The 27,713-nt window shown below is 32.9% G+C and overlaps 1 protein-coding gene across 1 annotated transcript in view; it reads right to left on the bottom strand.

Annotated features, from left to right (window-relative positions):
* Nucleotides 1–27,713, bottom strand: part of LOC129226340 (receptor-type guanylate cyclase Gyc76C-like) — a 150,647-nt gene that overhangs the window by 55,247 nt on the left and 67,687 nt on the right. The window contains 2 exon segments of the mRNA XM_054860942.1: nucleotides 4,130–4,311; nucleotides 23,503–23,644. Of these exon segments, the coding sequence (XP_054716917.1) occupies nucleotides 4,130–4,311; nucleotides 23,503–23,644 (324 nt within the window).

Here is a 27,713-nt window from a genome sequence, read left to right as displayed (position 1 = left end):
TGTTTGTCTGTATTATATAACTTGATAATCTGACGACAATTTTTCTTTCACTTCAACTATTTAGTATATTTTCTTGGAACTTATTTTTTAAACACATATAGCTTTAAATATAACATTAGCACAAAAAAAATGTAATCGTGGTGAGATTTTGATGATCGGCATACTGGTGATATTTCTGATTGGCATCGTAGAATAGAATTAACCTGTGTACGCATGTTAATCTATTAAATAAAACCCAGTTTATTGTTCCTTTATTTTATAAATTTAGAATGTACTTACTTGAGACTTCTTCGAACCTAGCTTTCTTCTGCTATTTTTATCACAAAAAATTAAGAAATTCATGTAAATAGGCTAACCAACTGGTGTTGGTAGGCAGGTTTGCGGAGTCAGGATTCAAATGTTTAAAAATTCCTAGAGTGGGAGTCGGTCATTTTTCCTCCAAGTCCGCGAGTCTGATTTTGCTTGCGGAGTCGGAGTTGGACTGATTTGAGATAAAAGAGTCGGAGTTGAACTGATTTTGGGATAAAAGAGTCCTAGCTAGATTGATTTCGAAATAAAGGAGTCGTAGTTGGACTGATTTTGGGATAGAGGAGTAGTAGGTGGACTGATTTTGGGATACAAGAGTCGTAGTTGGACTGATTTTGGGATAAAAGAGTCTTGGTTAGACTGGTTTTGGGATAAAGGAGTTGTTGTTGGTTTGATTTTGGGATAAAGGAGTTGGAGGTGATGTTAATGGCTTTAAAATTCCCGTTGACGGAGTAGGTCCACTTCCCTTCGACTCCGCAGCCCAGTGCCCAGTTTGTAGGTTGTAATGTTCAACTCTATCTAAATAAAAAATGTATGGGCAATTCTCTGGAAAAGTGCAATTTCTTGTCCCAGACTCATAGCAACCATAGAAAAGTGCTTCCCATTTTATTTTATTTTCATATTATTATTATTTGTTTAGTAACTTCTAAAGTATAGGACAATAGGCACTCAACAGTGCTAAGTGCTACTCATTTATGTAAAGACTTATTTATGAGCAAAAGTCAATGCCCTCCACTGCCCTCAGTCAAAATTTTTGTCTTTAATCGTCTTCTTATACAGAAAAAAAAGTGTCTTGGACCAAGGAAAATGCCCATTATCTTCTTATAAATGATAACCGAGGATCGAGTAACCCGCGTGTTTCAACAATGAAACTCACGCCACAGCATGAGAATTTGATATTATGGTTTGGTAATGTTTAACATGCAGGGAAAGACTTTATCGTGCCAAGACTGAATTCGATTCGGTACTAAACTGTTTTACTGGTAAGACTGTGTCATTTCAGGGGAGTGAAGAAACGAAAAAACGGTTAACTATAAAGCCATCTACTGGAGTTAAGCGATTTTCTACTGTAGTTAGGGTTAAAATTTCAACTATCAAAATATCATCAAACAGGCAATGGCTTCTTTAAAATGTAGAAGCAATTTTCATCCGTCATACCTTCACGGGCGACTTTCAAGTTTCCATTAAGAAAAAGCTTGCTTTTGGGTAAAATGGAACATAGATAATAGATGCATGATTAGAGAATAGATGCGTACGACTTTAATTTTTAACACTTAGAATGTTTGACAAACACAAAGTACAAAATTACTTTAGACTTGATTTCTGAGACGTACTTCTGAGGCGTGAGGGAAATACACTCGTAGTCGCGTTCAAATACCTTTCATCATAGGCAACCACTTTTAAATTTTTGCAACGGTCAACGCTGGGGTTGAACCGAAACGAGCGTATTATGAACCAGAAAAAAAGTTAACTTGCAAGTCGCAACAAACGGCATGCTTTCATCAATTTCTTGTGAAATTATAGCATTCGCTTTGCAAAAGAAAATTCTTATGTATTTTGTTTTTTTTTAATTAAATCATTAGCATAGGTTTGTGATAGAATAATCAAACTTTTTTTTCTAAATAATATGCATTTATGTATTTAATTTGACGGATTAGATTGTTAGAAACTGCGAATATCCATGTCTAATAATCCTTCATTTTGAAGTGTCCTTTTCACCAAGTATCTACTGTGTAAATTAAGATAACATTCTTATTTAATTTAGAGATTACCGTCATGTTTTAGAGCGCTAGTGAGGAAAAGTAGGTAATTAGTTGAAACTTTCTTTCTTTAATGTTTTGGTATGCATGATAAAGAGCACGTACAAAGGCTGTAAAAACTTTCAAAATCTTTCAGGTAAAAAACATTGCTTGTTTTCATTACTTCTTTTTTCCGGTAATTGTTTTTATAGAAGATATTTTTAAAAGATACTATAAAGTACTACGGTTTCTTTCATACTTTGTTCACAGAGTTAGAAAAAGTGAAAATGCCTGCTGTAAATATTCAAAAATAATGTTCTGCTTTAAACTAACCTGATAGCTTTACTTTAAAAAACTATAGTATATTCAGCATTTCAATCTAAACGGCAGTATTATTTTCTTTCTATTTACTTTTAATATTTAATTAAGATTACCGGTACTTTAACAGTTATGAATTGGCAAACCTTTAAACTAAATCTACATTAAACAATTCCTTTCTAATAAAATTTAAAATCTCTGATAATACAAATTATACTAATTCAGAATATTTTACTTGGATCACCGTTGATGAATTCAGAATATTTTACTTGTATCACCGTTGATGAAGAAATGCTTGTAGTGAAATACAAAGAGTTAATAAAAAAGAAAACAGTTTTAGTTTAATGATGATAAAGTATTCCAAGGTCAATGAAGCAAAGCAGGGGGTGGGGGTTAGCTCCCAGATTACTTTTAAGCCTCTATTATCAGTCCTACTATCTCAATATATATCAACGTAAATGATTGTTATTTTTCCACTAGCCACCATAATTTCATCCTTCAGCCATTCATTAAAAGCAATTAATCAAATAAGAAACATAAATAAAATGTAATGATGATTAAGATTGCGAAGGGCAAGGGCATATCATACGAGATTAGGGGTTCGTCCTTCCCCCAGAGCTCTTCGTTTCATGTCATTTTATCAGCCAGAACGTGTTAAAATTCATATTCCAAAAGACTTTTATGAACAAGAATCCCCTCAGGAGACAACCCTCATTCATCAGTTTCAATCACAATCAGTTATGATTGATTTTAAATATGATGCACGGAAAGTGTTAAAATGCATACAAAGTTAAAATTTAAATATTTTCAATAAACAAGCACATACAGATCATTAGCCAGTTATAAAATATTTAGTTGCTTTATTAGCATTTAAAATCCATTATTTAGTTTGTTTTGTTTTTAAATTAGTCTTATATACCTAGCAAAGTAATGCTTGTTTCATCATTTTAAAAAAAGCTGAACTTTGCCTCTTACGGACGATAAATTGTGTCAAGGTTGTCACATCCTTGGCACATCAACTATCGATCTCTATCAAGATCAATAATCATCGCGTTTAAAAATGATGGATTAGAAATAAAATGCATTTATTTCTAAACTGTCGAGTTTAAAGTTTACCAAATTAATTTATGACACATCCCTTACAAATTCTGAACTTCAGCGCCATCATTTTGATTTATAGCTTGAGAATGGATATTATTAACGAAATTTTAATACCTAATTCTATGTTTAGAGTGATACAAATGGAACAAATGGAAGTTTTTACTTTTCAGTCCTTCTTTAAACTTAAAGTAAAAAAATAGATGACAAAAGTGAAAAAAAAGAAACGTGCTGATACTGATGTTTATTTGCCCAATAGAGTATAGAACAAAAAAATTCAAAAGAAAAAAAACGCTTAAAACTAAAAAAATAATAAAAATAAAGTTAAAAAAATATGGCAAAACTGCTAAAAAAGAAACGTGTGCTGATACTGATGTTTGTCTGTCCAAGGTTGTCTACAAAAAAATTAAAAAAAAACCCTCTCAACTTAAAAAAATAAAAAAAAATAAAAAATAATTTAATTTTTAAGAAAAAAAAATAAAAAATATATATCAAAACCTGACTGCGGTCTTTAAATGCGAAAACTTTAATTTTACAGAAATAAATCCATTTTTCTAACTGTAGGCAAAGGCTTAAATACATCAACAAGGAAGGAAATCCTACCACAATTGATTTTCACGCTAAGAAATTATCGGTACTTCCATGGATAAAAATCTCGACTGTCTTACCGGCTCGTTGGATTGTTCGTCGTATTGGAACCTAGCCATGGGTAACATTACATGCGAGAGATTTTTCTCTCCCCTAAATCCTTTTAGTGACAGGTTATGTGGAGCTGGCTGAAGAGCTAGGACTGTGTAGTTTCCTTCGACGTCTCCGTTTTCGTCAATATGCATCCAGGCACCGGTTACACCTACCAAATAGAAGAAGACATGTCAGGGAAATGGAAGAAACGTTTCTACAGAGAAATACATTTCCTGGAGCGAATAAAGGTATGAGTACCTTCGTATTTCTTAGGTGCAATGCATTTTGTTGAAAAAAGAAGTGTAAAAATACGTTGTGGAAATATTTGCAATGCGAAATAAAAATTAGAGAGTGTGGAGTAAATTTGACGATTGCAATCTCAATGAACTTAAAAATATGTTTCTTGGTGTGAATAAGAAATCAGAAAAGCTATTAAGTTTTCAATTTGAAATAGAGAAATGAATGAGCTGTTCAAGTCTTTATTGGGTCTAAGGACCTTTAACTTTCAGAGTTTTCGATTTTCTGGGAAAAAAAATATATGTTATGTATAATTTAATTCTGAACAATTTGATACCTTATTTATTACCATACGAGAAAACTTTTCAAGTTATCCTAAAAATACGTAAACTTTCCCCATAGAGATTTATGTTAACAGCAGCTGTTTAAGCCTCATTTTCTCAGTTGCCGGTTTCTTGTTTTGCGTGCATGATATTTCAGAAAGTTTGTTATATAGTTCCGCAAAACTTTTCATGCATGTTTGTCTGGTTCATTTTTGTGATCTGTACCTAAATTGTAACTAAAAATGAAAGATTTTTGCCGAAATTTTGGAAAATTTTCTTATTAACTTATAAAATTTCAAATAAATAAATAATTAAAAAAAATAAATAAATTTAGGTTCAGATCATAAAAATATACCTGGAAAACATACACTAAAAGTTTTACGGAAATATATAAGAAATTTTCTGAGATATCATGCACGCAAAACGAGAAATTGGCGAAACCGGCAACTGAGAAAAAGAGGATTAAACAACTGCTGTTAACATAAATATCTATGGGGAAAAGTTGCGCATTTTTACGATAACTTAAAAAGTTTTTGTCGTATGGTAATTAATAAGGTATCAAATTGTTCAGAATTAAATTATGCATAACATACATTTTTTCCAGAAAGTCGAGAATTTTGAAGGTTAAAGGTCCTTAGACCCCTTAAGATAAAACGAATTTAAAAATAAGACATATTTTTATATTTAAATTTGAAACACAAAACCATAGTTATAAAATAATGAAGACATTTAACGACACAACTGTACATACAGATTAAAAAATATATTTTTGTAACATCGAACAATAAAAAAAGCTAGTTAGATCTACATCGCGAATTGGGAATAGACTAAACTATTGATTTCTTAAATTAATTTCCTAAAAGTATTACGAAAACAAAGCTATAAAATTATGAATGCTTCTAACAACAGCAATCTCTATGCAGTTTCAAAAAGAAAAAAAAAGAGAGAGAGAGAGTAAAAATAAGAATTGCTGTTCAATTCCCCATTGTAAATTCGGAATTCTACTCTTTTCTCTCAAGAGAAATGGTTGTGGTGTCGAAATGGCTACAATTATATACTGCGAACACGAAGTTTGGTTTTGCTTTAACAAAATCAGAACTATATAATATTAAACATTTTTCACATTAGCAGTCTTTATCGAATCGAAACTAAATTTCTTGAAGCAATTAAAAAAAAAACCTGTTCAGTTTTTTGCCGTTAATTACAGTTGTACCTCCTTTAAGGGACACCTCTATTTAAGGGACATTTTTCCTGGTCAGTCCCTTTGAATTGGGACCTCTATGTATTTGAATCTGAATAAGGGACACTCTATTTAAGGGGCAGTTACAGAGAAAACTTTCAAAAATTGATGCATAAACCCCTACCCAATATTTATTGTCCGTGAAGTTTTATCAATGAAGTTATCGCACAGATGACTAATTTAATTAGTGCCCTTTTGAATTGCAGAGTGTAATTGGAGTCCTTTTCAGAAAACAATACCTGTTGTTGAAATTATTTCTTTTTATTTCCTCCATGGTGATATAATACAGTGATATCCTTGGCGAGTTATTTACATATGAAATTGCAACATAAGTTCTCTCGAAGCATAGATAATTTAGTAAAACATGCAAAACCATTATTGATAAATTCGTAATGTGACTAATAAAGAGTAATTTATGTTGTCGAGGTTTCAGTAATTTGAACTTAAGGTTTGCAGACATAGTTTACCATTACCAAAGGCCTAATCGAGAGCATGACGGCAAACAGCCGACTTGGCTGACCATGCAACTAAAATACGGCGCCTTAAAAGAGAGAGCAACTGAGCTACAGAAGCAACATATATAGTCAGTCAGAGTCATTTGCATGTATTTCAAGACATGCATGTGAATTGCGCATTTCCCGATGTTAGAATGGCGGCCAATCAAATGGAAAAAGAACTTCGTCATTTCATGACGTAAGGCACGCACGTGTCTAAGATCGGGAAATACGTTACATACATTGAAATTAGCATTTGTGACTTTGCAAGATAAAAGAAAATAGGGATTTAATTAAAGCTAAATTTATCAAAATAAACGTGAATTATTCATAATATTATTTGGAATTCCCAACAGTATTAAATTTGCTGGAATTTAAGAAACTTAAATTCAACCGGTAAAAGTTTGACATTAACGTGCACTTATATGATGAATTGTAAAATTCTTGCTAAAACTTACATGCATGTTTTTCTTTCTCAGCAATTTATTAAAGTGGGCTAACAGTCGATGTATTGTCAATGGCCCATGAATAGCTTTGGGTAAAATATTTGAAATGTGAACACTGATTGAAATTTATACTGTACATAATTTTAAACTGCATGAAATCAAACAAGTCCATGTAAGAAATTACTTCAAAATAATTCATATATATTACAAAACTTTACTGTTACCAAATTTTTGATTAAATTTTGAATGTTAAAAAAGTAAATTTTAAAATTAGTAAAATTTTGAATTTTATTCAGCATACATGAATTATTTTCAGCATTTTATTTTAAATCATAATAGTTTATGTTTATTGCAAAATTATTCTGAGTTAATATACTGCCTGCCTATTTCCATATACCTCCGAAGAAGGGACACCTCTATTTAAGGGACAAAATTTCTGGTCCCCTAAGTGTCTCTTTTTGAGAGGTTCTACTGTATTAAAAACTGAAAGAGCTTTTCAGCTTTTTGAGATAACAAGAAAACTGTTTATTAATACCATGTTAAGTGTATGAATAATTCTTCGCTAAAAAGACAAATGGGCGTACCTTAAAAAAAATCGAAAAACGAGTTATGACCACCACAGAAATGTCCAAAGTCGATTTTATAATATGACCAATGGGCGTATCTCTACAATAAATAGTGAAAAAGTTACTGTCCCTCAGTTTGGTTGTGGTTCCAAAGCGATACAGTAAACTGGAAATCTTTCCCGTTTACTGCATCCAGTTTACTTTTCTTGAAAGTGAAATACGCCCATTCGCCTTGTAGCGACGAATTGTATGCAGGATTTCGTTTTAGAACTACCACGAATTTAATTGGCAGCGAAGCAGGGTATCTCATAATTCGCTTTGAACAATCACAAAACGAATAGCACATAAAGACACAACAAAGCAAAGCAAACAAACAGTCTTGATGCCGACAAAAATTATAATTTCATTTGTTCAAGTGGAAGAAATTGACAACGGAAAAATATGAACCGCAATTGCATCGAAGTTTAAACAATCTGCTTTTATATCTCCATGGTTAAAACACGAACAACAACTGTTGGTACTTCAACAGAATTATCGATGCTTCGAAAATATCGACATCGTTTACCCAATTCGGATCGGCATTTTGACGCCCATTTAAAATCATACTCAAGATGGCGTGATGTAATTATCATTATTTCCCACTTAAGATGATAATTTACACATATCCGTGTCAATCGCTACAAGCCGCTTTGCTGAAAATTGGAAAACTTTAATCTTATTGACATCTAACCAGCCCACCAAAGAAACTTACTAAGCATTCATCACATTCATCATCCTGCATCGAGAAAGAGTTTGGAAGAGGGGAGTGGGGTGAAGGAAAAACTTTGCGTCTCAGCTAAATCAATTTTGCACGTCATATATTTTACAGACTTCTATAATTTATGGCTTCGTGCATAGTAAATACATATTTGGCAAAGATGGGTAGGGTGCTTTCAATTATTCACATTACCCTTCAGATGAAATGTAAATTACATATGCTTAATTAAAGGAAATTGGTAATTGCAATTTATATGTTGATTTACTGTTAAAATTTTTGAAAGAAAAAACTAAAATAATAAGGAATAAAAAATGGAGTAATTTTGAGAAGCAATTAAGCCAAATTTGTGAGCTCAGCAGATTTGAACGAAGTATTAGTGAAAGGTCAGGAAAACACTTAAGTTGAGCTTTACAAAATGTAATTAAAAATATTAGATATTATATTAGCGGATTCTTTTTTTATAAACGAGGAACCTACTATACATGGTTTGAGAAACTAAATCATTTTTAAAAACCATATGTCGACGGGGACTGCTAGATGAAAGCTGTTTAAAAAAACAGCAAGGTGTTTTTTTTTTCTTAGTGCACAAAAGGCAGAGCTTCTTTCACTTTTACATTAATTAAGTTCACAAATTAACGGACTATCACGTAAATCAGGGGGAAAGTGGACTGAAGTTAAATTTTCTGAATTAAGTGTCTTCAAATATGCATACAAAAATAATTGAAAAAAACCTTTTCTATTTTTTTTTTCTTTCAATAAAACTTTTCAGTTTTAGAATGTTGCCCGACAGAGAATTTTCAGAAATGCCGGAAATTTCGGATCACAGACAACCCTGACTTATATCTCTGTGAGTAAGCTTTTTTTCCGATTCACTGCAAACGCTTGTTTATTTAATTTTTAATCTTGAAAATAATTTACAATAATCAGAAACTTGAAATGTGTCTTGACCATTCAGTACATAAAATACACGCAATTATATGACAGTTCATGCTATTTTAACTTTCAGGAAGAAAAAAAATAACAATTTTATTACAACTAATCATTTTTACAACAAGTTAAACTAACTGTATCAGGTTTTTTACGTGAAGAAATTCTTTAATTTCGAATTTAACTCAACTGTTGTTCACATTTCAAGTACGACTACATGAGAAAACTAGTTTAATAATGTGGTTTCCACTTTATAGAAAAAATAAAGGTTTAATTCAGACGTACAATAAAGTACAATTTCTATTCGTCCAAAAACGGGGACATGCACCTTTTAAATTTCTGTTGTGAGAAGTTTTGAAAGTTTCACCTCTGTCCGACATTTTATGTAATCCATCCAGAAGACTCAAAAATCTGCAGTGAAGAGTGAAACTAGGATTTATAAAGCTTTCTGCCCAAAACCAGCATGAGTCATTCATGGATTAGCCTCTAGCTCTGCCATGCATAGAACCCAGAATAGTTTGCTTTGCTTCCTGTCCAGAAGAGGTGACGGCTCAATAAAACTTGTTTGTGTCAAAAAAAAGGCCTTACTTGGAGTGAATATATATATATATATATATATATATATATATATATATATATATATATATATATATATATATATATATATATATATATATATATATATATATATATATATATATACTATAAGTTATACGTTTTCTGTTTGAAGCATTTCCATACATAAAAACTATTAGTACATCAGAATGATGATATTTTTTAAGCTATTGGAATTTTACTTAAATTATACATAAAATAAAGTCCAGGAAAAGTTTTGGAGAAGGGTAAAATATGCTGTAGGGTAACGGCACCAGTAACAGACATGCTTAAAACATCGCTCTCAGGTTAAATCAATTTTCTGAACCTTTTAATGCAGTTAGACTTTTTAAACTATTTTTCTCCCATGCAACTACATCTCATCTAACGTTTGGCTTGCTTCTGGATCCACTGAATTAGTTAATTCCGTTTTATTTGCTCAATTTCGAAAAAATGTCTGACCCCCCAGTAACAGACCCCGAAAAATCTGATGATATCCAGTAACAGATAGGATGAGGAAAGGATGGGTAATGAACAGAATTCCTCTTTTCTCTTCAAAATATGCAAAAGTTCTTTATTTTTAGAACTAAAGCCTAATTAAATTCAAATGAATATGAAACACCAACTGACCTCGTGGTGGCTGTTCATAACATTCCACCATTGCCTTATTGATACCAACTGGCTCATGAAATTCACTCTGAGAACATTAGATGGTTGCACCGTATTCCTGGGCCACAGTAACATCAGTTTTACCCGCCTAAAATTCTTGTTAATTAAATCCAAACTTAGGACTGTCTCTTACTGGACCCTTGTCTGTTACTGGTGCCGTTACCCTAAATGCATAATTCCTTAAATATTGTTAAGAGGGCGTAGAAAATACAGCGAATGACCGTCAGATGTAGATTAGCAAAATATACCATTATACGTTCAACAGCCAAGAAACATATTGAGTGGTACATATTTTCCCGAATTTAGTACAATTTACATGTACATTATGCTGTTCCAGATTCGTAGTTCGAGAATACATTTTGTCATGGTTACGTCTTTGTGGTATTTTCGGAGAAAATATAATTTACTTTCACTTTCTCCTCTGTTTTACCTTTGAGTACTTTGTTACAATATTATCATTGTGTAGCCTTCATTGACCAAAATTGTGTTTCTTTCACATATACAGGGTTTGTCCGGAAAGTAATGAGCCTTATTTTATTGTGACGCGACCGTACACCGCCGAGCGGCGCGACCGCTTGGAAGTAAGTGGTGGGGGGAACCCTAAGCTTTCCAGCGAGCCATGCCTCAGTCGCCTCCGAGCTCTGAAACGGTGAGGACGTCATTTTAAGGAGACCCCTGTTTCGCGCCCTTGTCATACTAAAAATGGAAAGAACGATTGAACAACGCTACGCGATAAAATTTTGTGTCAAAGTGAACAAAACTGCCAAGGAAACCTTCGATATGCTTCAGGAGGGTTACGGGGAGGCTTGCATGTTCTATTCGCAGGCAAAAAAGTGGCACAAAGCTTTCAAAGAGGGTCGTGAGGATGTCACCGACGAGGCCCGGTCTGGACGCCCTTCAACCTCGAAAACGGACAACAATGTGAGTTGTGTGCGCGAATTGTTGAACTCAGACCGCCGAATGAGTGTTCGTTTGTTGTCAGACTCGTTGAACTTGCCGAAAATAATTGTCCATGAGATTGTGTCGGAAGAATTGGGCATGCGAAAGATTTGCGCAAAACTTGTGCCCAAAGTTTTGACCGATGCTCAAAAAAACGCATCGCTTGGAAGTCTCCAAGGAGATGAAAAAAATGTGTAGGGACAACCCTATTTTTTTGGACAACGTCATCACTGGAGATGAGTCATGGATATTTGAGTACGACCCAGAAACGAAAAGACAGAGTGCGGAATGGCACACCACGGCGTCGCCTCGCCAGAAAAAAGCTCGAATGAGCAAGTCACGCGTGAAATCAATGCTCATTGTCTTCTTCGATGTTAAAGGAGTAGTGCATCACGAGTTCGTCCCACCTGGCAAGACTTTACGGGTCAGTTCTACAAAGAAGTGCTTCAACGGCTGAATAACCGCGTCACCCGCGTCCGAAAGGAGATCAAAAATTGTTGGAAACTCCATCATGACAATGCACCGTCTCACACCAGCTTTGTTGTGACCTCCTACTTGACCAAAATTCGCGTCGACGCGCTTCCCCAGCCATCCTACAGTCCCGAATTGGCCCCGCCCGACTTTTTTTTGTTTCCCAAACTGAAACGAGAGCTGAAGGGGAAACATTGGGACACCATGGAAACCATCCAGTCTACTACGACGTCACTTCTAAAGAGCTTATCGGTCGAGGACTTCCAGGAAGCCTTCAATTCATGGAAATCGCGCTGGCAAAAGTGTATCGACGCAGAAGGGTCGTACTTTGAAGATTTTTAAGTATTTGTAAGAATCTGATCATTAAAAGTATTTTTTAAAAAATGAGGCTCATTACTTTCCGGACAAACCCTGTAATATACTATCAACTTAATATAATAAAATGTATTATGCAATATTAATCTAATAAAATATTTTTTCAGATAGGCTGAGAAAATTAAACTAAGAGATCTAAAATTGTCAGGGAATAAATGGACTTAAGCGCTGAATCTGAGGTGGAAACGAATTGTCAGACGCTAAAAGACGAGGTATTGCATTTTATGTTACAAATGTTTACAGAGTTTTGTTCCGCTTGCAAAATATCTTGTCTTAAGCACTGCAAATAGAAACAAAATATTGAAGGTAAAATTTAGCTAAAATGAAATTATCCAAACTAATTCTCTAAATGAATCGATTTATTGACAAAGAGCATAAGTCTATTGATTTCGTAGGACTTACGCCTTTTCTGATGTAATCGATTCAAATACATTTCTTGGGAAATCTTCACCTCGTCTCCCTCGTCTTCAGTGCTCAATCTTCGGTAACGAGACATGATATAGTAAGTTTAACCGTTTGTAAAAATTACTAGTTATAATAAAATTGTTGTTTTTTTTTTCTTCCTTGAAATCAAAATTTCATAAAATGTCATATAATTGCGTGTATTTCATGTACTGAATGGTAAAGACTTTTCAAATTACCGACTATTGTAAATTATATTAAAAATTAAACAAATAAGCATGTGTTAGAAGTGAGCCGAAAATTGACTCACTGACACAAATATATGTGCTAGGCCTTGAATTTGTGAGCTTAACTAATTCAAAAGTGGAAGAAGTTTTGCCGTTTGTGAACACAGGAAATTTAAACACCTCCCTGTTTTTTACCAGACGTTGATTTTTTTAAATGATTTAATCTCTCAAGACATGTATAGCAGCTTCTTCGTTCAAAAAAAAAATCCGTTAATAGCCTTCTCTAATCTGTTTTAAATTAAATTTTGTAAAGCTCAACTTCCTTGTTTTCCTGACCTTTTACCAATACCTCGTTCAAATGTGATAAGCTCACGAATTTGGCTTATTTGCATCTCAAAACTACTCCATTTTTTATTTTCCTTTCATTTGTTTTATCTTTCAAAAATTTTAATAGTAAATATTTACTATATAATCCATTACTCATTTAATCACTCTTTAGTAAGGAATGAATAAAGAAAAGGTTAAAAATAGTTTAAAACAAACTTGTTTAAAATACGTTTCTTCATGCATTTACTGTGCTATCCTCCTCACTTCTTAAAAGGGATTCCTCGGCTTAATATTTGATAACGAGAAAAAAAAAATCCTAACTTCAACCACTCGTTAATATAATCAATAATCACTCTTTAATAATAATTGAAAAACAATGGAAAAAATAGGCTAAATTTGAAATATCTGAAATACTCCTCTAAATGAGTTACTTTTTAATTCTCATCATTTCTCCAAATGGACTTCAAAGCTCAATCTTCGATTACCCCCGAGGAAAAAAAATTCAAATTTTAATCAATCGTTAGTATTAATTGAAATAAAAAGTAAAAATAGGCTAAAAATAAATTATATAAAACACTTCTCTACATGCACTTCCTGTTTAATCCTGGTCACTCTTACAAAAGGACTTCAATGCTCAATCTTTTATAACGAAAAAAAAATCCCAACTTTTATCACTCGTTAGTATTCATTGGGAAAAAAGTAAACATATGCTAAAACTAAATTAGTCTAAAACGAACTTCTCTAAAATACTTCTCTACGCGCTTTTCCTGTGTAATCCTCGTCACTTTTCTAAATGGACCAATGCTCAATCTTCGATAACGAGATAAAAATCCTAACTTTAATCACTCGTTAGTATTCATTGAAAAAAAAAGGTTAAATGGGCTAAAACTAAATAATCTAAAACACTTCTCTACGTGCATTTCATGTGTGATCCTCGTCACTTCTCCAAATGGATTTTATGCTCAATCTTCGATAACGAGAAAAAAAATATGTAGTCACATGTCCTAAATGTAGTCACGCGTTAGTATAATCACTCGTAAGTTAAATTTGAAAAAAAAAAAAAAAATAATAATATCGAGAACACCTTCAAATGATTTATTTTTTCAATGCTCATCTACTTACATTTTATGTGCAATTCTCGTCACTTTTCCAAGCGGACTTCAATGCTCAACCTTCGAAAACGAGAAAACTATTCCCGAATTTCATTACTTGTTACTATAACGGCTCGTTAGTAATAATTGAAAAAATATTAAGTATTCGTGGAAGTAGTCTTAGATGAAATTATCTACAATACTCCTCTGAATACATTTCCTGTACAATTCTGGCCACTTTCCCAAATAGACTTCAATGCGGAACCTTCGAAAACGAGAAAACTATTCCCAAATTTCATCACTTGTTAGTATAAAGACTCGTTAGTAATAATTGAAAAAATATTAAGTATTGATAGAAATAGTCTCAAATTAAATTATCTATAGTACTCCTCTGAATACATTTACTGTGCGATTCTCGTCACTTTTCCAAATGGACTTCAATGCTCAACCTCCGAAAACGAGAAAACAATTCCCAAATTTCATCACTTGTTAGTATAGCCACTCGTTAGTAATAATTGAAAAAATATTAAATATGTGTGGAAATAGTCTGAAATGAAATTATCTATAATATTCCTCCGAATACATTTCCTGTGTAATTCTCGTCACTTTTCCAAATTGACTTCAATGCTCAACCTTTGAAAACGAGAAAACAATTCCCAAATTTCATCACTTGTTAGTATAGCCACTCGTTAGTAATAATTGAAAAAATATTAAATATGTGTGGAAATAGTCTGAAATGAAATTATCTATAATATTCCTCCGAATACATTTCCTGTGTAATTCTCGTCACTTTTCCAAATTGACTTCAATGCTCAACCTTTGAAAACGAGAAAACAATTCACTAATTTCATCACTTGTTAGTATAGCTACTCATTCGTAATAATTGAAAAAAAAATTAAATATGTGTGGAAATAGTCTGAAATGAAATTATCTATAATACGCCTCTGGATACATTTCCTGTGCAATTCTCGTCACTTTTCCAAATTGATTTCAATGCTCAACCTTCGAAAACGAGAAAACTATTCCCAAATTTCATTACTTGTTATTATAACGACTCGTTAGTAATAATTGAAAAAATATTAAGTATTGGTGGAAATAGTCTTAGATGAAATTATCTATAATACTCCTCTGAATACATTTCCTGTGCAATTCTCGTCACTTTTCCAAATTGACTTCAATGCTCAACCTTCGAAAACGATAAAACTATTTCCAAATTTCATTACTTGTTAGTATAATGACTCGTTAGTAATAATTGAGAAAATACTAAGTATTGGTGGAAATAATTTTAAATTATCTATAATACTACTCTGAATTCATTTCCTGTGCAGTTTTCGTCACTATTCCAAATGGACTTCAATACTCAGTCTTCGATAATGATAAAACTATTCACTATTTAATCACTCGTTAGTGCAATCATTAAATCATCTTTTTAAAAAAGCAATTCTTCATTTACTCAAGTAACAGGAGAATGTAATTGGAGTTCTGTCGTATCATTAATCATACAGATGGATGGTTTAATGAATTTCGCTTTGAGATAGCTATTTAGATACAATCTCCAGTCAATAGATTTGAACTTTTAGTGAGTAATTTTCAATCACTATCTGAGTTCAATCAGTACCATTAACTTCATCGAAACGTAAAACGAACGAATACGTTTTAATTCAAACCAACAATTTATAAAAGATCAATGATGAATGTTAAAATACTATACGGCACGATTGAAGGATTTTTCTGAAATTTTACTGAAAAGGCTTGCAAAATATTAGTAAAATCAAGCAAGTCACCAACTGTAAAACAAATAATTACATTTTAAATTCGACTTAGAAGACAGTGGCGGAACGATACACAGTTGCATTTATGTTGAGAAAAAAATATTAAAAAATATTTCTAGTTTCTCATGTAGATATAGCAGTAGAAGACTGAAACTTAAGGAGTTGTTTCACCATTCATTGCAAAAATAACATTTTCAAGCTTTCATAATTTTAAGCATTCTTGTTTTTAATGCTTCCATATTTCCCGATAAAAAGAAAAGAATCTAGCTGTTACAACATGCTTCTGTTTTTAAAAAGTCCTTCAATGTTCTTGGTTAAGAATTTCCTTTCGAATACCAAGCAGTTCGATATTTTAGGGGGACGTAAAAATAGTATTTAATTAATTTATTTTCTAGAGTACAAATCATTGAACAAAATACATTTGTTATATACCTATTACTTCAAATAAAAACAAAGCATTTTCAATAGTACAGATGTTCCATTGCGCCAACTTATGGTTTTTTACAGGAAACGAGCTGATGTGTGCATCACATGACTTCCTTTTACTTCCAATTTAATGTCATTTTCACATTATTGGCAGTTTTAATGTCATTCAATAGTTTACTTTCTAAATATCACCAACAGTGGCCAAATTGAAACCAGATTAAAAAAAACTCGCCACATTTGTCGCCAACTTGGCTACCAAACGACTGGCGATATAACGCCAAGTGTCCGCCACATTGAGTTTACATCGAAATCAACAATGATTTCCCCCCAAAAAAGAGCAAAAGACCCCCCTCAGAAACACCCGAATGCAATCAAAAGGGGAGTTGCACAACTAGACCAGACTAGGAGTCTTCGTACTAAATTTCAACTTTCGAGGACATTCCGTTCTTGAGTTATGCGACACATATACGCACATACATGCGTACAATAGACGTCACGAGAAAACTCGTTGTAATTAACTCAGGAATCGTCAAAATGGATATTTCGCATGTCTATACGTTCTTAGGCACTTATCCACGTGTGGTCGAGTCAAAAAAAAAAAAAAAAAACCTCAACATTCATTCGGGGGTGAGCAAAATGCAAATTAAGGTCGATTTTTGAGTGAAATTTTTTTCGTGAATACAACGAATGCGGGACAAAATGAGCCCTCCCGTAGCTCTAGTGTAAAAATGAATCACTGAAAATTCTAGTAACCTATTTCCCGCGTCCAACAAATCATAAAATTTATTTTTCCTTTAAGCAGATTTTCTTGTCTTGTTGGTTTAAAGCGGCATTTGAACACTTCAAAATTACATCATGTGGTATCATAAATTATATTACTGAAATAACTGTCAGGTTTATTTAATGCGTTTAAAAGAAAATGAACAAAGATTTGTGAATGTAATTTATTTCATGTTATATTCACTGTTCCCTTTTATTGCCCATTGACAAATAACCATCCGTTTCTGAACTTTTTTACCTATCTCGTTATAATATGGAAATTTTATAGCCAAGAGACTCCAATCTAAGATCATCAATTTCTTTACCCTTTAAATTATTAATGTGATGGATGAATATTTTTCCATTTAAAACTAAAAGATATTTTATTACCTTCACTACAGTTTTAGGCTCTGGGAATGATGTTCCTTATTAGATGTAGAACCAACTCTTTGAATATCTGAACGTTTTTAAATTATCCTTACACTTTTGAATCGTTATTACTTCTTTTTACCAAAAAGGAAGTATTGTATTCGTGAAAAAAAAATTCACTCGAAAATCGGCCTTCATTTCCATTCTGCTCGCCCTCGAATGAATATTGAGTTTTTTTTCAACCCAATCGCACGTGGATATACGCCTAAGAACGTATAGGCAACCGAAATATCCATTTGGACGATGCCCGAATTAATTACAACGAGTTTTCTCGTGACGTCTGTATGTACGTATGTATGTGCGTATGTATGTCCCATAACTCAAGAACGGTATGTCCAAGAAAGTTGAAATTTGGTACGTAGACTCCCTTGTGGAATCTAATTGTGCACCTATCTTTTTGGTTGCATTCGGATGCTCCAAAGGGCGTCTTTTACACCTTTTTGGGGGGGAAATCATTGTCAATTTCAATGCAAACCCAAGTGGTGTTATAATTCGGCAAACACTTGGCGATATATCGCCAAGCTAGTCGCCAACTTGGCGACAAATTTGGAGGTTTTTTTTTTTTGTAAAACTGGTTTTAATTTGGCCATTCTTGGCGATACTTAGAAAGTTAACCATTGAATTACATCAAAATGTTCAATATTGGGAAAATTAATCTGTATAAAACGTTTTTTTTTTTTTTTTTGCTTTGGTTCGCAACAAACATGGGGTGAAAATATTTGAAGTGTTTCCTTGCTTACACCAAGTCCAAAGCACTATTATCATTAAAGTAGCGTAAAAGGAAGTCATGTGATGCACACTTCAGCTCGTTTTTTTTTTTTTTTTTTTTTTTTTTCACTTTTTTGAACGAACAAAAATACTCCAACGTAAATTTCAAAGAACCTGTAAAAGGAAATATATATATACGATATTGAAACCCTCTATTTTATTAATCCGTGACCTGTGATATTATTTTAAATTTCAAACTTCTTGTGAAATGGCAGTTATAAATTTTAAATTCCGTAAATACATTTTTAAACAACGTATGAAACTCAAAGGCCACGCAGTCAAAGCATTGTCATTTATTAAACACCTAAAAGAAATACTTAATGCATTAGCTAAAAATAGTAAAGTATAATCTGGACTAAAGTATACGTGATATTGCTATTCCTCACAGGGTTCAATTCTTTTTTACTTAAACAAGTGGCGTCGCTTCTGTGGGAAGGAGTGAGGAGGGAATCCTTACTTTTTTGACCTCACGACGATCCCGCACATATGCATCTAGGGCAAGTTGCACGGGAAGACTTAATGTAGTTCAGGAAGATTTAATGTATTGGGTGATCAGAAGAAGAGCCCACATTCGAAAAATTACTAACACAAGGAATAATGCATGAAGATATGAAAAAATTGATGCACATGGCTGAAACGACATAATGTTTTATTGCACTCACGAAAATAAAAAAGAAGTATCATTTGATGGTTTAGTCTGGTAAGCATTGGTGCTAAAAAATTTGAACTGATCAAAAAAGGATCATTAGCAAAACCAAATACTTAATCGAAAAAAAAGAGCAGATTTTCCTCTACAGTTCCGTTTGCCACAAATTATTCGATGCAAATATAATTTTGATTCCTTTTTTATGTAAGCATTAAATTTACTTTCAGGTGCTAATGCTGTGTTTTTTAACTGTTCAAAATTCAACCGAAAAAAAAAAAAGAGCAGCGCTATGGAAGGGAGATGTCCCCTTTTTGATCTTTCGAGCGAAAAGAAACCATACATTAAAATTATATCACTTCATCAAAGCTATTAGTGGAGATAGAATTATATAGAGAAAACAACAGACACAAAAAAAATCCACTTACCCTTTTTTAAATTATTTGGTGAATCTTAATAAATCTCTAATTTTCTCTTAGTAAATATCTGAATGGGGTTGTTTCTTTCAGTCAAAAGTAGTTCTTTTAGTCACGGAAATTGATAGAATAAGCCAAAAAAAAAAAAAAAATAATAATAATAACATGGACCCAGAAAATACTTTCATTTTCCCAACAGTTATTTTTTAATTAAATTTTTAACTCTCCGATTTTTCAAACAAGGCGTAGTCTTGATGACGTCACAAATGATGGACTTCGGCGCATTTTTCTACCAAGTTTCCCCGTTATGATAATCAAGAAGCGAATTAAATAATTGCGCTCTACGCTTGCTATCAACCCTATCGTTGCAAATTCGCGTGAGTAAAGATGCGAATTACATATTTTGGATCGTGAATGGCAACACTGAATCGCATTTCATCATTTGTGATGTCGTCGGGAGAAGCGTAAACAATGAGAGCGCACCGATTGAAGTTACTTTTTTAAAAATATTAAACTTAAACAAATTATTTTAAAAATAGTCAGATCCTATGCTTTTAAGCCTGCTCTTTCAGAAAAAAATACTTTTAAAATTTTGAAAACGACCGCATTTGAAGTTTACTTTCAAGCTGGACGTTCATATGTGAACAGAAATACTATTACAAAATCCATCACACATACTTGAATGCCTCACAATTCCTTATAATGATTCACTTTTATTAAACGCTTTTCTAAATTTATATGGGGTTTGCAGCCGCACTTTAGGTACATTAAAAGAAACTGTCATTTCATTAGCTTAATGCTTTATCGTTGTGTCAACTAAGTGAAGTGCCATATGCCGCGGAATTTAGAGCAGAGTTCAATAGTAGTGGTATTTCTCTTGGAAAATAGTATTGCATATTTGTTTTTCAATCACACAGCTTAACTTCTTCCAAGGAGAATTAGCTATCGCTTTTGCAATGAGTTTCATTTTACTGCTACATAAAGCTGATGAAGGGCGTTAAAAATTTTAAATAATTGAAAAAATTTTTGAGACATTTGGACTCCAGATTCACAAAAAAATCTTTTCATTGATTGGATGAAATCTTGAATGACCTAAATGCGAATTCCCATAAATGGGAATCAGTTAAAAAAAAAAAAAAAAAAAAAAAAGAAATAAATAAATTATGAAAAATTACTTAAAGCATGTTGGAGTCAAAGTTCGGCGAGAACTACTGTTTTAGTTCATTATTAAGATGAGGCAAAGTAAGGTTCTTTAATTTGGAATTAACGTTTTTGTTACTACTTGAAGTTCTCAATTTAGAACCAAGTCCTTACAAAGAAAAAAATAAGTGCGATTAAGTCAACCCAAACTTTCTTCCTTTATATTCACAAAGAATTTAAGCATCCGTGCAACAATTGGGTTTTTACTCCAAATGAAATCTCATATTTTTAAAAAAAGTTCCAGCAAACTGGAATCAGGTCACACCACAAAGCAATAAGCACTGAATCAAGAGTTGGAATATAAAACACGGTTATTTTTACAAACTAAGTATATAATTTCGGAGAGGAAAACATGCCAAAGCCGACTTTTAGTACTTTTACTAAACAAGATGCGTTACATTATGCAAAATTCGAATCGAATTTTATTAGTTTTTGTTTTACTGCACGATCGAAAGAACATATATTTTTCTAATACTTCCAATCGCATAATACATTAAAATAAATGTCAGCAATAGGAAGAAAATGAAATTTTCGTGTGGCGTCTGATAAGAGGAAAAATTGGCAATAAAACCAGCTATAAAGATTACTCGTAAAAGGAAGGAAGCATCAGATAAAATCATTGTGCGGAAGAGTTTGAGAAAATAACCTTTTAAACTGTGTAGATCGAAAAGCAACAAACTCTTTTCGAACGTCAAAAATTTTATTGTTATCGTAAAACAGGAAAAGCATTAGAAACTAAAGAAATAGTGGTTCTTGTTCTTTGTAGCTTTCAACACCTCTGATACGAAATATAAATTTCACCTCCGTATATCTTTAGATTATCATCTTTGCCTGTATTATGCTGTTATGATACAAATGTTGTTCCGTTACCTGTACAGTATTGCCAACGGTTTTTGAAAAAGAAAAAAAAATAGATAACTGATATTACAACCTTGTGTAGTATTTTGAACCTTCTACATTTTTTTTAATTGAAATAAGGTGAAGTTCTTTTTTTTTTTTTTTTTTGGTACTTTCTTTTCAGTTAAGGCTGTTTCTATGGGTTTTAAACCATTCACAATATATATATTTTTTAAGCATGCATTGCTGTTTTTATCATAGTTTTACCTTGATATTCGGACCTTTTGTTGTATTGTACCTCTTACAGTTTCTTTTGAAGTGAAAGAGGGTGAAGTGGGGTAAATGAGTACCATTTTGTGCAAAATTCAGCTTTGTTTTTAGAGGCTATCCATATTTTAAAATAAGTACTTCCTTGCATTAAAATTTAAAGCTGTTTCCATATATTTTAAATCATTCACTAGAAATTAAAAAATTTTTGCATTATGGTTTTATCAAAGTTCCTCTTTGATATTATGACCTTGTGTATTATTGAACCATCTAAAGTTTCTTTAGAAAAGAAATATGGTGAGGTGGGGTAAAAGCGTAATAGTTTCAGCAAAATTCAACTTTGTTTCGAGATTCTCCCCATTTCCTGAAATAAGTACTTTATTTCTTTATCATTTAAGGCTTTTCTATAGATTTTAAACCACTCACTAGAAATTATAAAATGGATGCATCCTAGTTTTATCAAAGTTTTACCTTGTTATTATGACTTTATGACCTTGTGTAATATTCTACAGTTTCCTTTGAAAATGAAATAAGGTAAAAATGAGGTAAATGCTCTGGGGTAATAACCCCAGTCTTAAGGGGCAAATGTGTGCCGTGGTAAGAATTTCTATGAAATCTTTTTTTCCCGCTGTTTGAGGAAATATGTTTGAAAGAGTATTCAATGCAGATAAAATTTGAATCAAGAACCAAAAGGAAAATATTCATAAAGGTATTTGGAAAATAAAGACAAATGAGGCAGTGAGCAGCAAAGGGATGTAAGTGGACATTTTCAAACTTTGAGTAAAACGCGGATTACGTCCTAGGTAGGCTTTCATTGATTTTTTTTTTCTGAATCATGCGGTACTGGTTATCTCAATTTTTTATTTTTGCCACTTGCATCCCTTTGCTTCTCACTACCTCATATGTAACTTTTAAGCAAGATAATTGAATTAAAAAGCTCAAGGCTTATAGTTTTCCAATGGTTGTCTTTGGAAGATTGGTTAGTAATTCCTCACTATCCATTTTGTCGATATCGTTACACGGGGGGGGGGGGGGGGGTAAAAAAATGTGTTTTGCCATGTTTCTTTGCATATTGAACTACACGAGATTGACAGTCAAGTTACGTTACTTCTACAGTATGAACTATGAACCTTTTCTCTAGTACCCATACATACAGTATGAGATCTAGTGCCCATAATCTACTGTACAAAGTCATGTTTGATAATAGAAAAAAAACCTCGTGGACTCTGTATAAGCATAAGATGGGATACCCTGTATTTATATTTAGTACTAGTGGTACCCGCACGGTTTTGTCCGTAGTAAAAAACTAAAAGGACATTTGGTTCACCTGTATGCTTACAAATAATGGATGATGAATTTCTCGCCAATTTGCTATATTAAATGGCTCACCTATGTTACTGTTTTAGGTTATGATAATTCCGTAATTTACTATTCCACGTTGTGATAATTTGCTCGGTAAAATTTTCTTAAAATTGGAATAGAAAGAGAACAAAATATAATTTTCGAAATATCGCTTCGAGGTGCACACCCCCGAGCTGCAAACTAACTTTCTGCCAAATTTCATGAAAATTGGCCGAACGGTCTAGGCGCTATGCGCGTCACAGACATCCCGACCGACAGAGATCCAGGTAGACTTTCAGTTTTATTATTAGTAAAGATTAATAAAGAGTACCCCTAATGACATGCACATTGGAACCAAGGATAACTTACAAAGGTTTACTGTGAGAGTAAATACCATTATTAAAAAATGTAACTTACTTCTGTAAATGCCACGGGAAATAACTTTCTGAATGATATATGATCCATTCTTTGGGTCAACATTTTCTTCTAGTGTGGCTGCTAGAGCTTCTGCATATAAGATGACTGAATCGTACAAGTAGGCAGCAAATTCAGTGATGTGCTAAAAGAAGAAATATTTGTTTCATGCATTGTTCGACTTCCATTTCTGAAGTAAGAAAATATTTCATGAGTCCAGAATGTAACAAATAAAATCCAAAATACTCTGATTTTAATACTGGACAGGCTTGTTTGGGAAATTCATACAATTCGAATGAAATGAATTATTCGGCTGTTATTAGAATTGTTGGGATCGTTGTTCTTAAAGTTTAAAATTCGTATTTTACCACTTTTACTGTAACTTATCTTATTCTTATTACTTTAAATTTTATTATTCTTGATTGCAGTACTAATTGTATTATTATTGTGATCGCTATTTTATTACCTACTAGTGGTACCCGCACGGCTTTGCCCGTAATAGAAAAATTAAAAGGTATTTTGGTTCGCCTGTATATTTACAAATAATGTATGGTGAATTTTCTCGCCAATTGGCTTGTACCCATGTTACGGTTCCACGTTATGATAATTTCGTATCTCGCCAATTGACTTGTGCCCAGGTTCCACGTTATGATAATTTCGTAATTTACTCGTCCATGCTATGATATTTGTGTTCTAAAAATTGGAATGGAAAAAGAACATAATTGAATTTTCGAAAAATCGGTTTAAGGTGCACACCCCCATGCTACAAACTAACTTTGGGCCAAATTTCAAAAAAATCGGCTAAACGGTCTATGCGCTATGCGCGTAGAGATCCAGACATCCTCCGGACAGAGAGACTTTCAGCTTTATTATTAGTAAAGATGTTGTTATTATTACTATTACATTTATCATTACTGTTACTATTAGGATCATTTTTACTATGCATGCTAGAATATTACCCGTCAAGGTAAAACAGGTGAAAATTGTTTCTACATTTGAACGAACTAATCGCCTGTTTGGTGATAGTTTGATGGTTGAACTTGGAGTTGCTCTAACTTGGAATTTCTTTTTAACTTCAGGTCAGAAATCGGGTCTTTATTTTAGTTCCTTGTCAATGATAACTTCTTATCTCTATTAGAATCATCTAAAGTGGATCTCTAATCCTCTTAAGTAGACGAAAAAACAGCTTTATTTCTGTTTGGTCATTGGTATGCCTTAAGTATTCAAGAACCTACAGACTGGAATGTCTGTATCGGCTCCATCAGTTAGCGAATTAACGGAACGGATTTTGAGAGTTGTATTTTATTTTTCCTTATTTTTCAGCTATTATTAATTTGAATTATTCATTAGTTATACTTCAAATAAATTAACCTTTATTTAGTGGTAAAGAGAGAAATCTTTATATCCCTCAAGACATATGTAATCAGGCACATTCTTTGTAACTAAGAAGCAATTACCATAATTAATTTCAAAATTATATTTTTTTTCTACTAAACAAAACTATTTTAATGAATTATATATTTACAACATACGAAGGAATTTAAGTCAGAAATCAATTTGCAGACAAAATATTTTCTAAATTAGCATGTTGTTAAAGCCACGCCTACTAAAATGGAAGGATGTCGTGTCAGGTGAGCGGATGTTGGCAAGAGATATCAAGCTTGGGGCGCTAGCCACCTAGTTATATCTGATTTTTTTCTTTACCTTGGAAAAAGAAACAAATTTCACTGAGAGACAAAAAAATACTTTGAAAAATCTTCTGGCGTTATTCTTACTGATTCTCATGTAAAAAGATTCCCTGAATCCAATTATGACTTCCAAAATAGCTAATTTTTGAGTTATGACGTTTTTTGAAAGGAGTGAGTGAAAAGAAAAATATAACGAAGAAAGCATCGATACCAAACAGTTAAAATAATAAAAACAGAAGGACTACCAAGCAGTTTTTAATTGGCCTTGTTGCGACACTTAAATAATCTTATATCTATTTGGTAACTTCTTTTTGTATGGAAAAAGTGGTGCCTTTCATCATGGAAACACGTGTTTGCAATTATTTGCAAGATTTGTTATACCACCGTATATTTGCGATGTATATTTTTAACATAAAAGTATATCTTTTGTTCATTCGAGGAAAATACTGAGTAAAGAGTAGAAATCATGCTAGCATGCAAAATAAATAAAATGGAACCAGTAAAAGTACTCAAAGATATTTCCATTTTCTCATAATTTGTCAACAGCAAATATGTTTATTTTTTTTATTTATTTACTTATTTATTTTTTTGTACAAATCTAGAAAACTTAACGATGATGAGGGAAGTAGACTGCAATGTGGGTGTGGCAGTAGGATGGAGTAGTTGATTTTATCATTTTGGGAGCTATTAATCAGCATTACCCTTAGTTCTCATCAATCACTATCCAGGTAAACATTGATTTTGATTTTCCTCACTTTTAATTACAATGCACACACAATAAAGAAACGTTACAAGAAAAATTAACTTACTTACTTATAGGCTTCCTTTCTTACAACAAATATAACAAACACTAGCCGTTTTATGCAATTGTTTCTGCCAGCGATAAAGCTAAGTTAACGTATATCTAGAAAACTACAGTCATGCTCCGTTAACTGACTTAGTTGCGAAATTTTTGACCAATCCAGTCTCGTGTTCATTGTGCGACGAAAAAAGGCAGTTTCATTGGTTAAGTCTTAGTTTCTAATTGGCGGTTTTTGCAATACGATTGACGATGCTGGATAAGTATTGGCTTAATTGATGAAATCGAAAGCATTTTCGCGTCAAGGCATTTTACAATTATATGCTTTCCCAATTTGTAAAACTAATAACTTGGCTTCTTTTATCTACAAGTAGTAACATTTATGTGTAATTTAATGTACCTTAAATCCTTCGCTTGTTTTATATTAGAGTCTCTCTCTCAGGGACGGATACAGGGTAGCATTTGGTGCGGGGTGGGGGGTCATGTTAAAGGATGACACCCAGTGGTGTTCCCGTAGGTCTCTCTCTCAGGGACGCGGATACAGGGTAGCATTTGGTGCGGGGTGGGGGGTCATGTTAAAGGATGACACCCAGTGGTGTTCCCGTAGGGGCTCCATATACGCCGTGTACTCTCATATTCTTTTGGACACATAGCGAACCTCAAGCTTCAAAAAAATTTCATATTATATATGATCGCACACACATATTAAGCGTAATGGATTACTGATAGTATATACTTTCAGAAAAATTGGAGGGAACATCATTTGATGACACCCCCACACCCCACCTATGAACGAAGCTACGGTTTTGGGTACGAAACATTACTGAAACTGCTTGGATATCAATAAAAAACACCACAACGGCTAGGAATAAAGACCTATACCAGGTTTTTCACGTTATTTATAAATTTCGTAAGCAATGAAAAAAAGTGGTGTTTACAAATATTTACTATCAAAAATGATTAATGAATTGAAAAAAATATTGAAATTATTTGCATTTTACTCATACAATGTTTGATTGACATAATGTGATGGTTTAGAGGGAGGTTGGTTTTGGGGTCATGACCCCCCCCCCCCCCCATGCTCCTTCCTTTCTATCTGCCCCGATCTCTTTCTTTAGTTATTTATTTATTTTCTGGCTTCCATACCAGTAACAATCAGAATAATTGAGGAGATAGATGCCTTTTTTTTTCAAAAAAAAAAAAAAAAAAGTATTGAGTGTTGAAAAACCACAAAGAAAGTAAAAAATAAGATATTCACATGCATTGATTTACAAAACTGTTTAAACGTCAGGGAAAAAAAAGAAAAAAACAATTTTTTTTTTTTGAAAAACTCGAATTGTTGTTTGAGATAAAAAGTTGAAAATTTGGCCCTTTTTTTACTTCCTTTTACAAAAAAGGAAGTATTGTATTCGCGAAAAAATTTTCACTCAAAAATCGCCGTTAATTTCCATTTTGCTCACCCCCAAATGAATGTTGAGTTTTTTTTTCGATTCGACCACATGCGGAAAAGTGCCTAAGAATGTATAGACACGCGAAATATCCATTTTGACCATCACCGAGGTAATTACAACGACTTTTCTCGTGACGTCTGTATGTATGTGCGTATGTGCGTATGTATCTCGCATAACTCAAAAATGGTATGTCCTAGAAAGTTGAAATTTGGTACATAGACTCGTAGTGGGGTCTAGTTGTGCACCTCCCCTTTTGGTTGCTTTCGGATGTTCCTA

The sequence above is a fragment of the Uloborus diversus genome, chromosome 7 (genome assembly GCF_026930045.1).
Source record: "Uloborus diversus isolate 005 chromosome 7, Udiv.v.3.1, whole genome shotgun sequence".
Taxonomy (NCBI): Eukaryota; Metazoa; Arthropoda; class Arachnida; order Araneae; family Uloboridae; genus Uloborus; species Uloborus diversus.
Note: the sequence above shows the minus strand (reverse complement) of the source record. Positions and strands in the feature narration are given on the sequence as shown.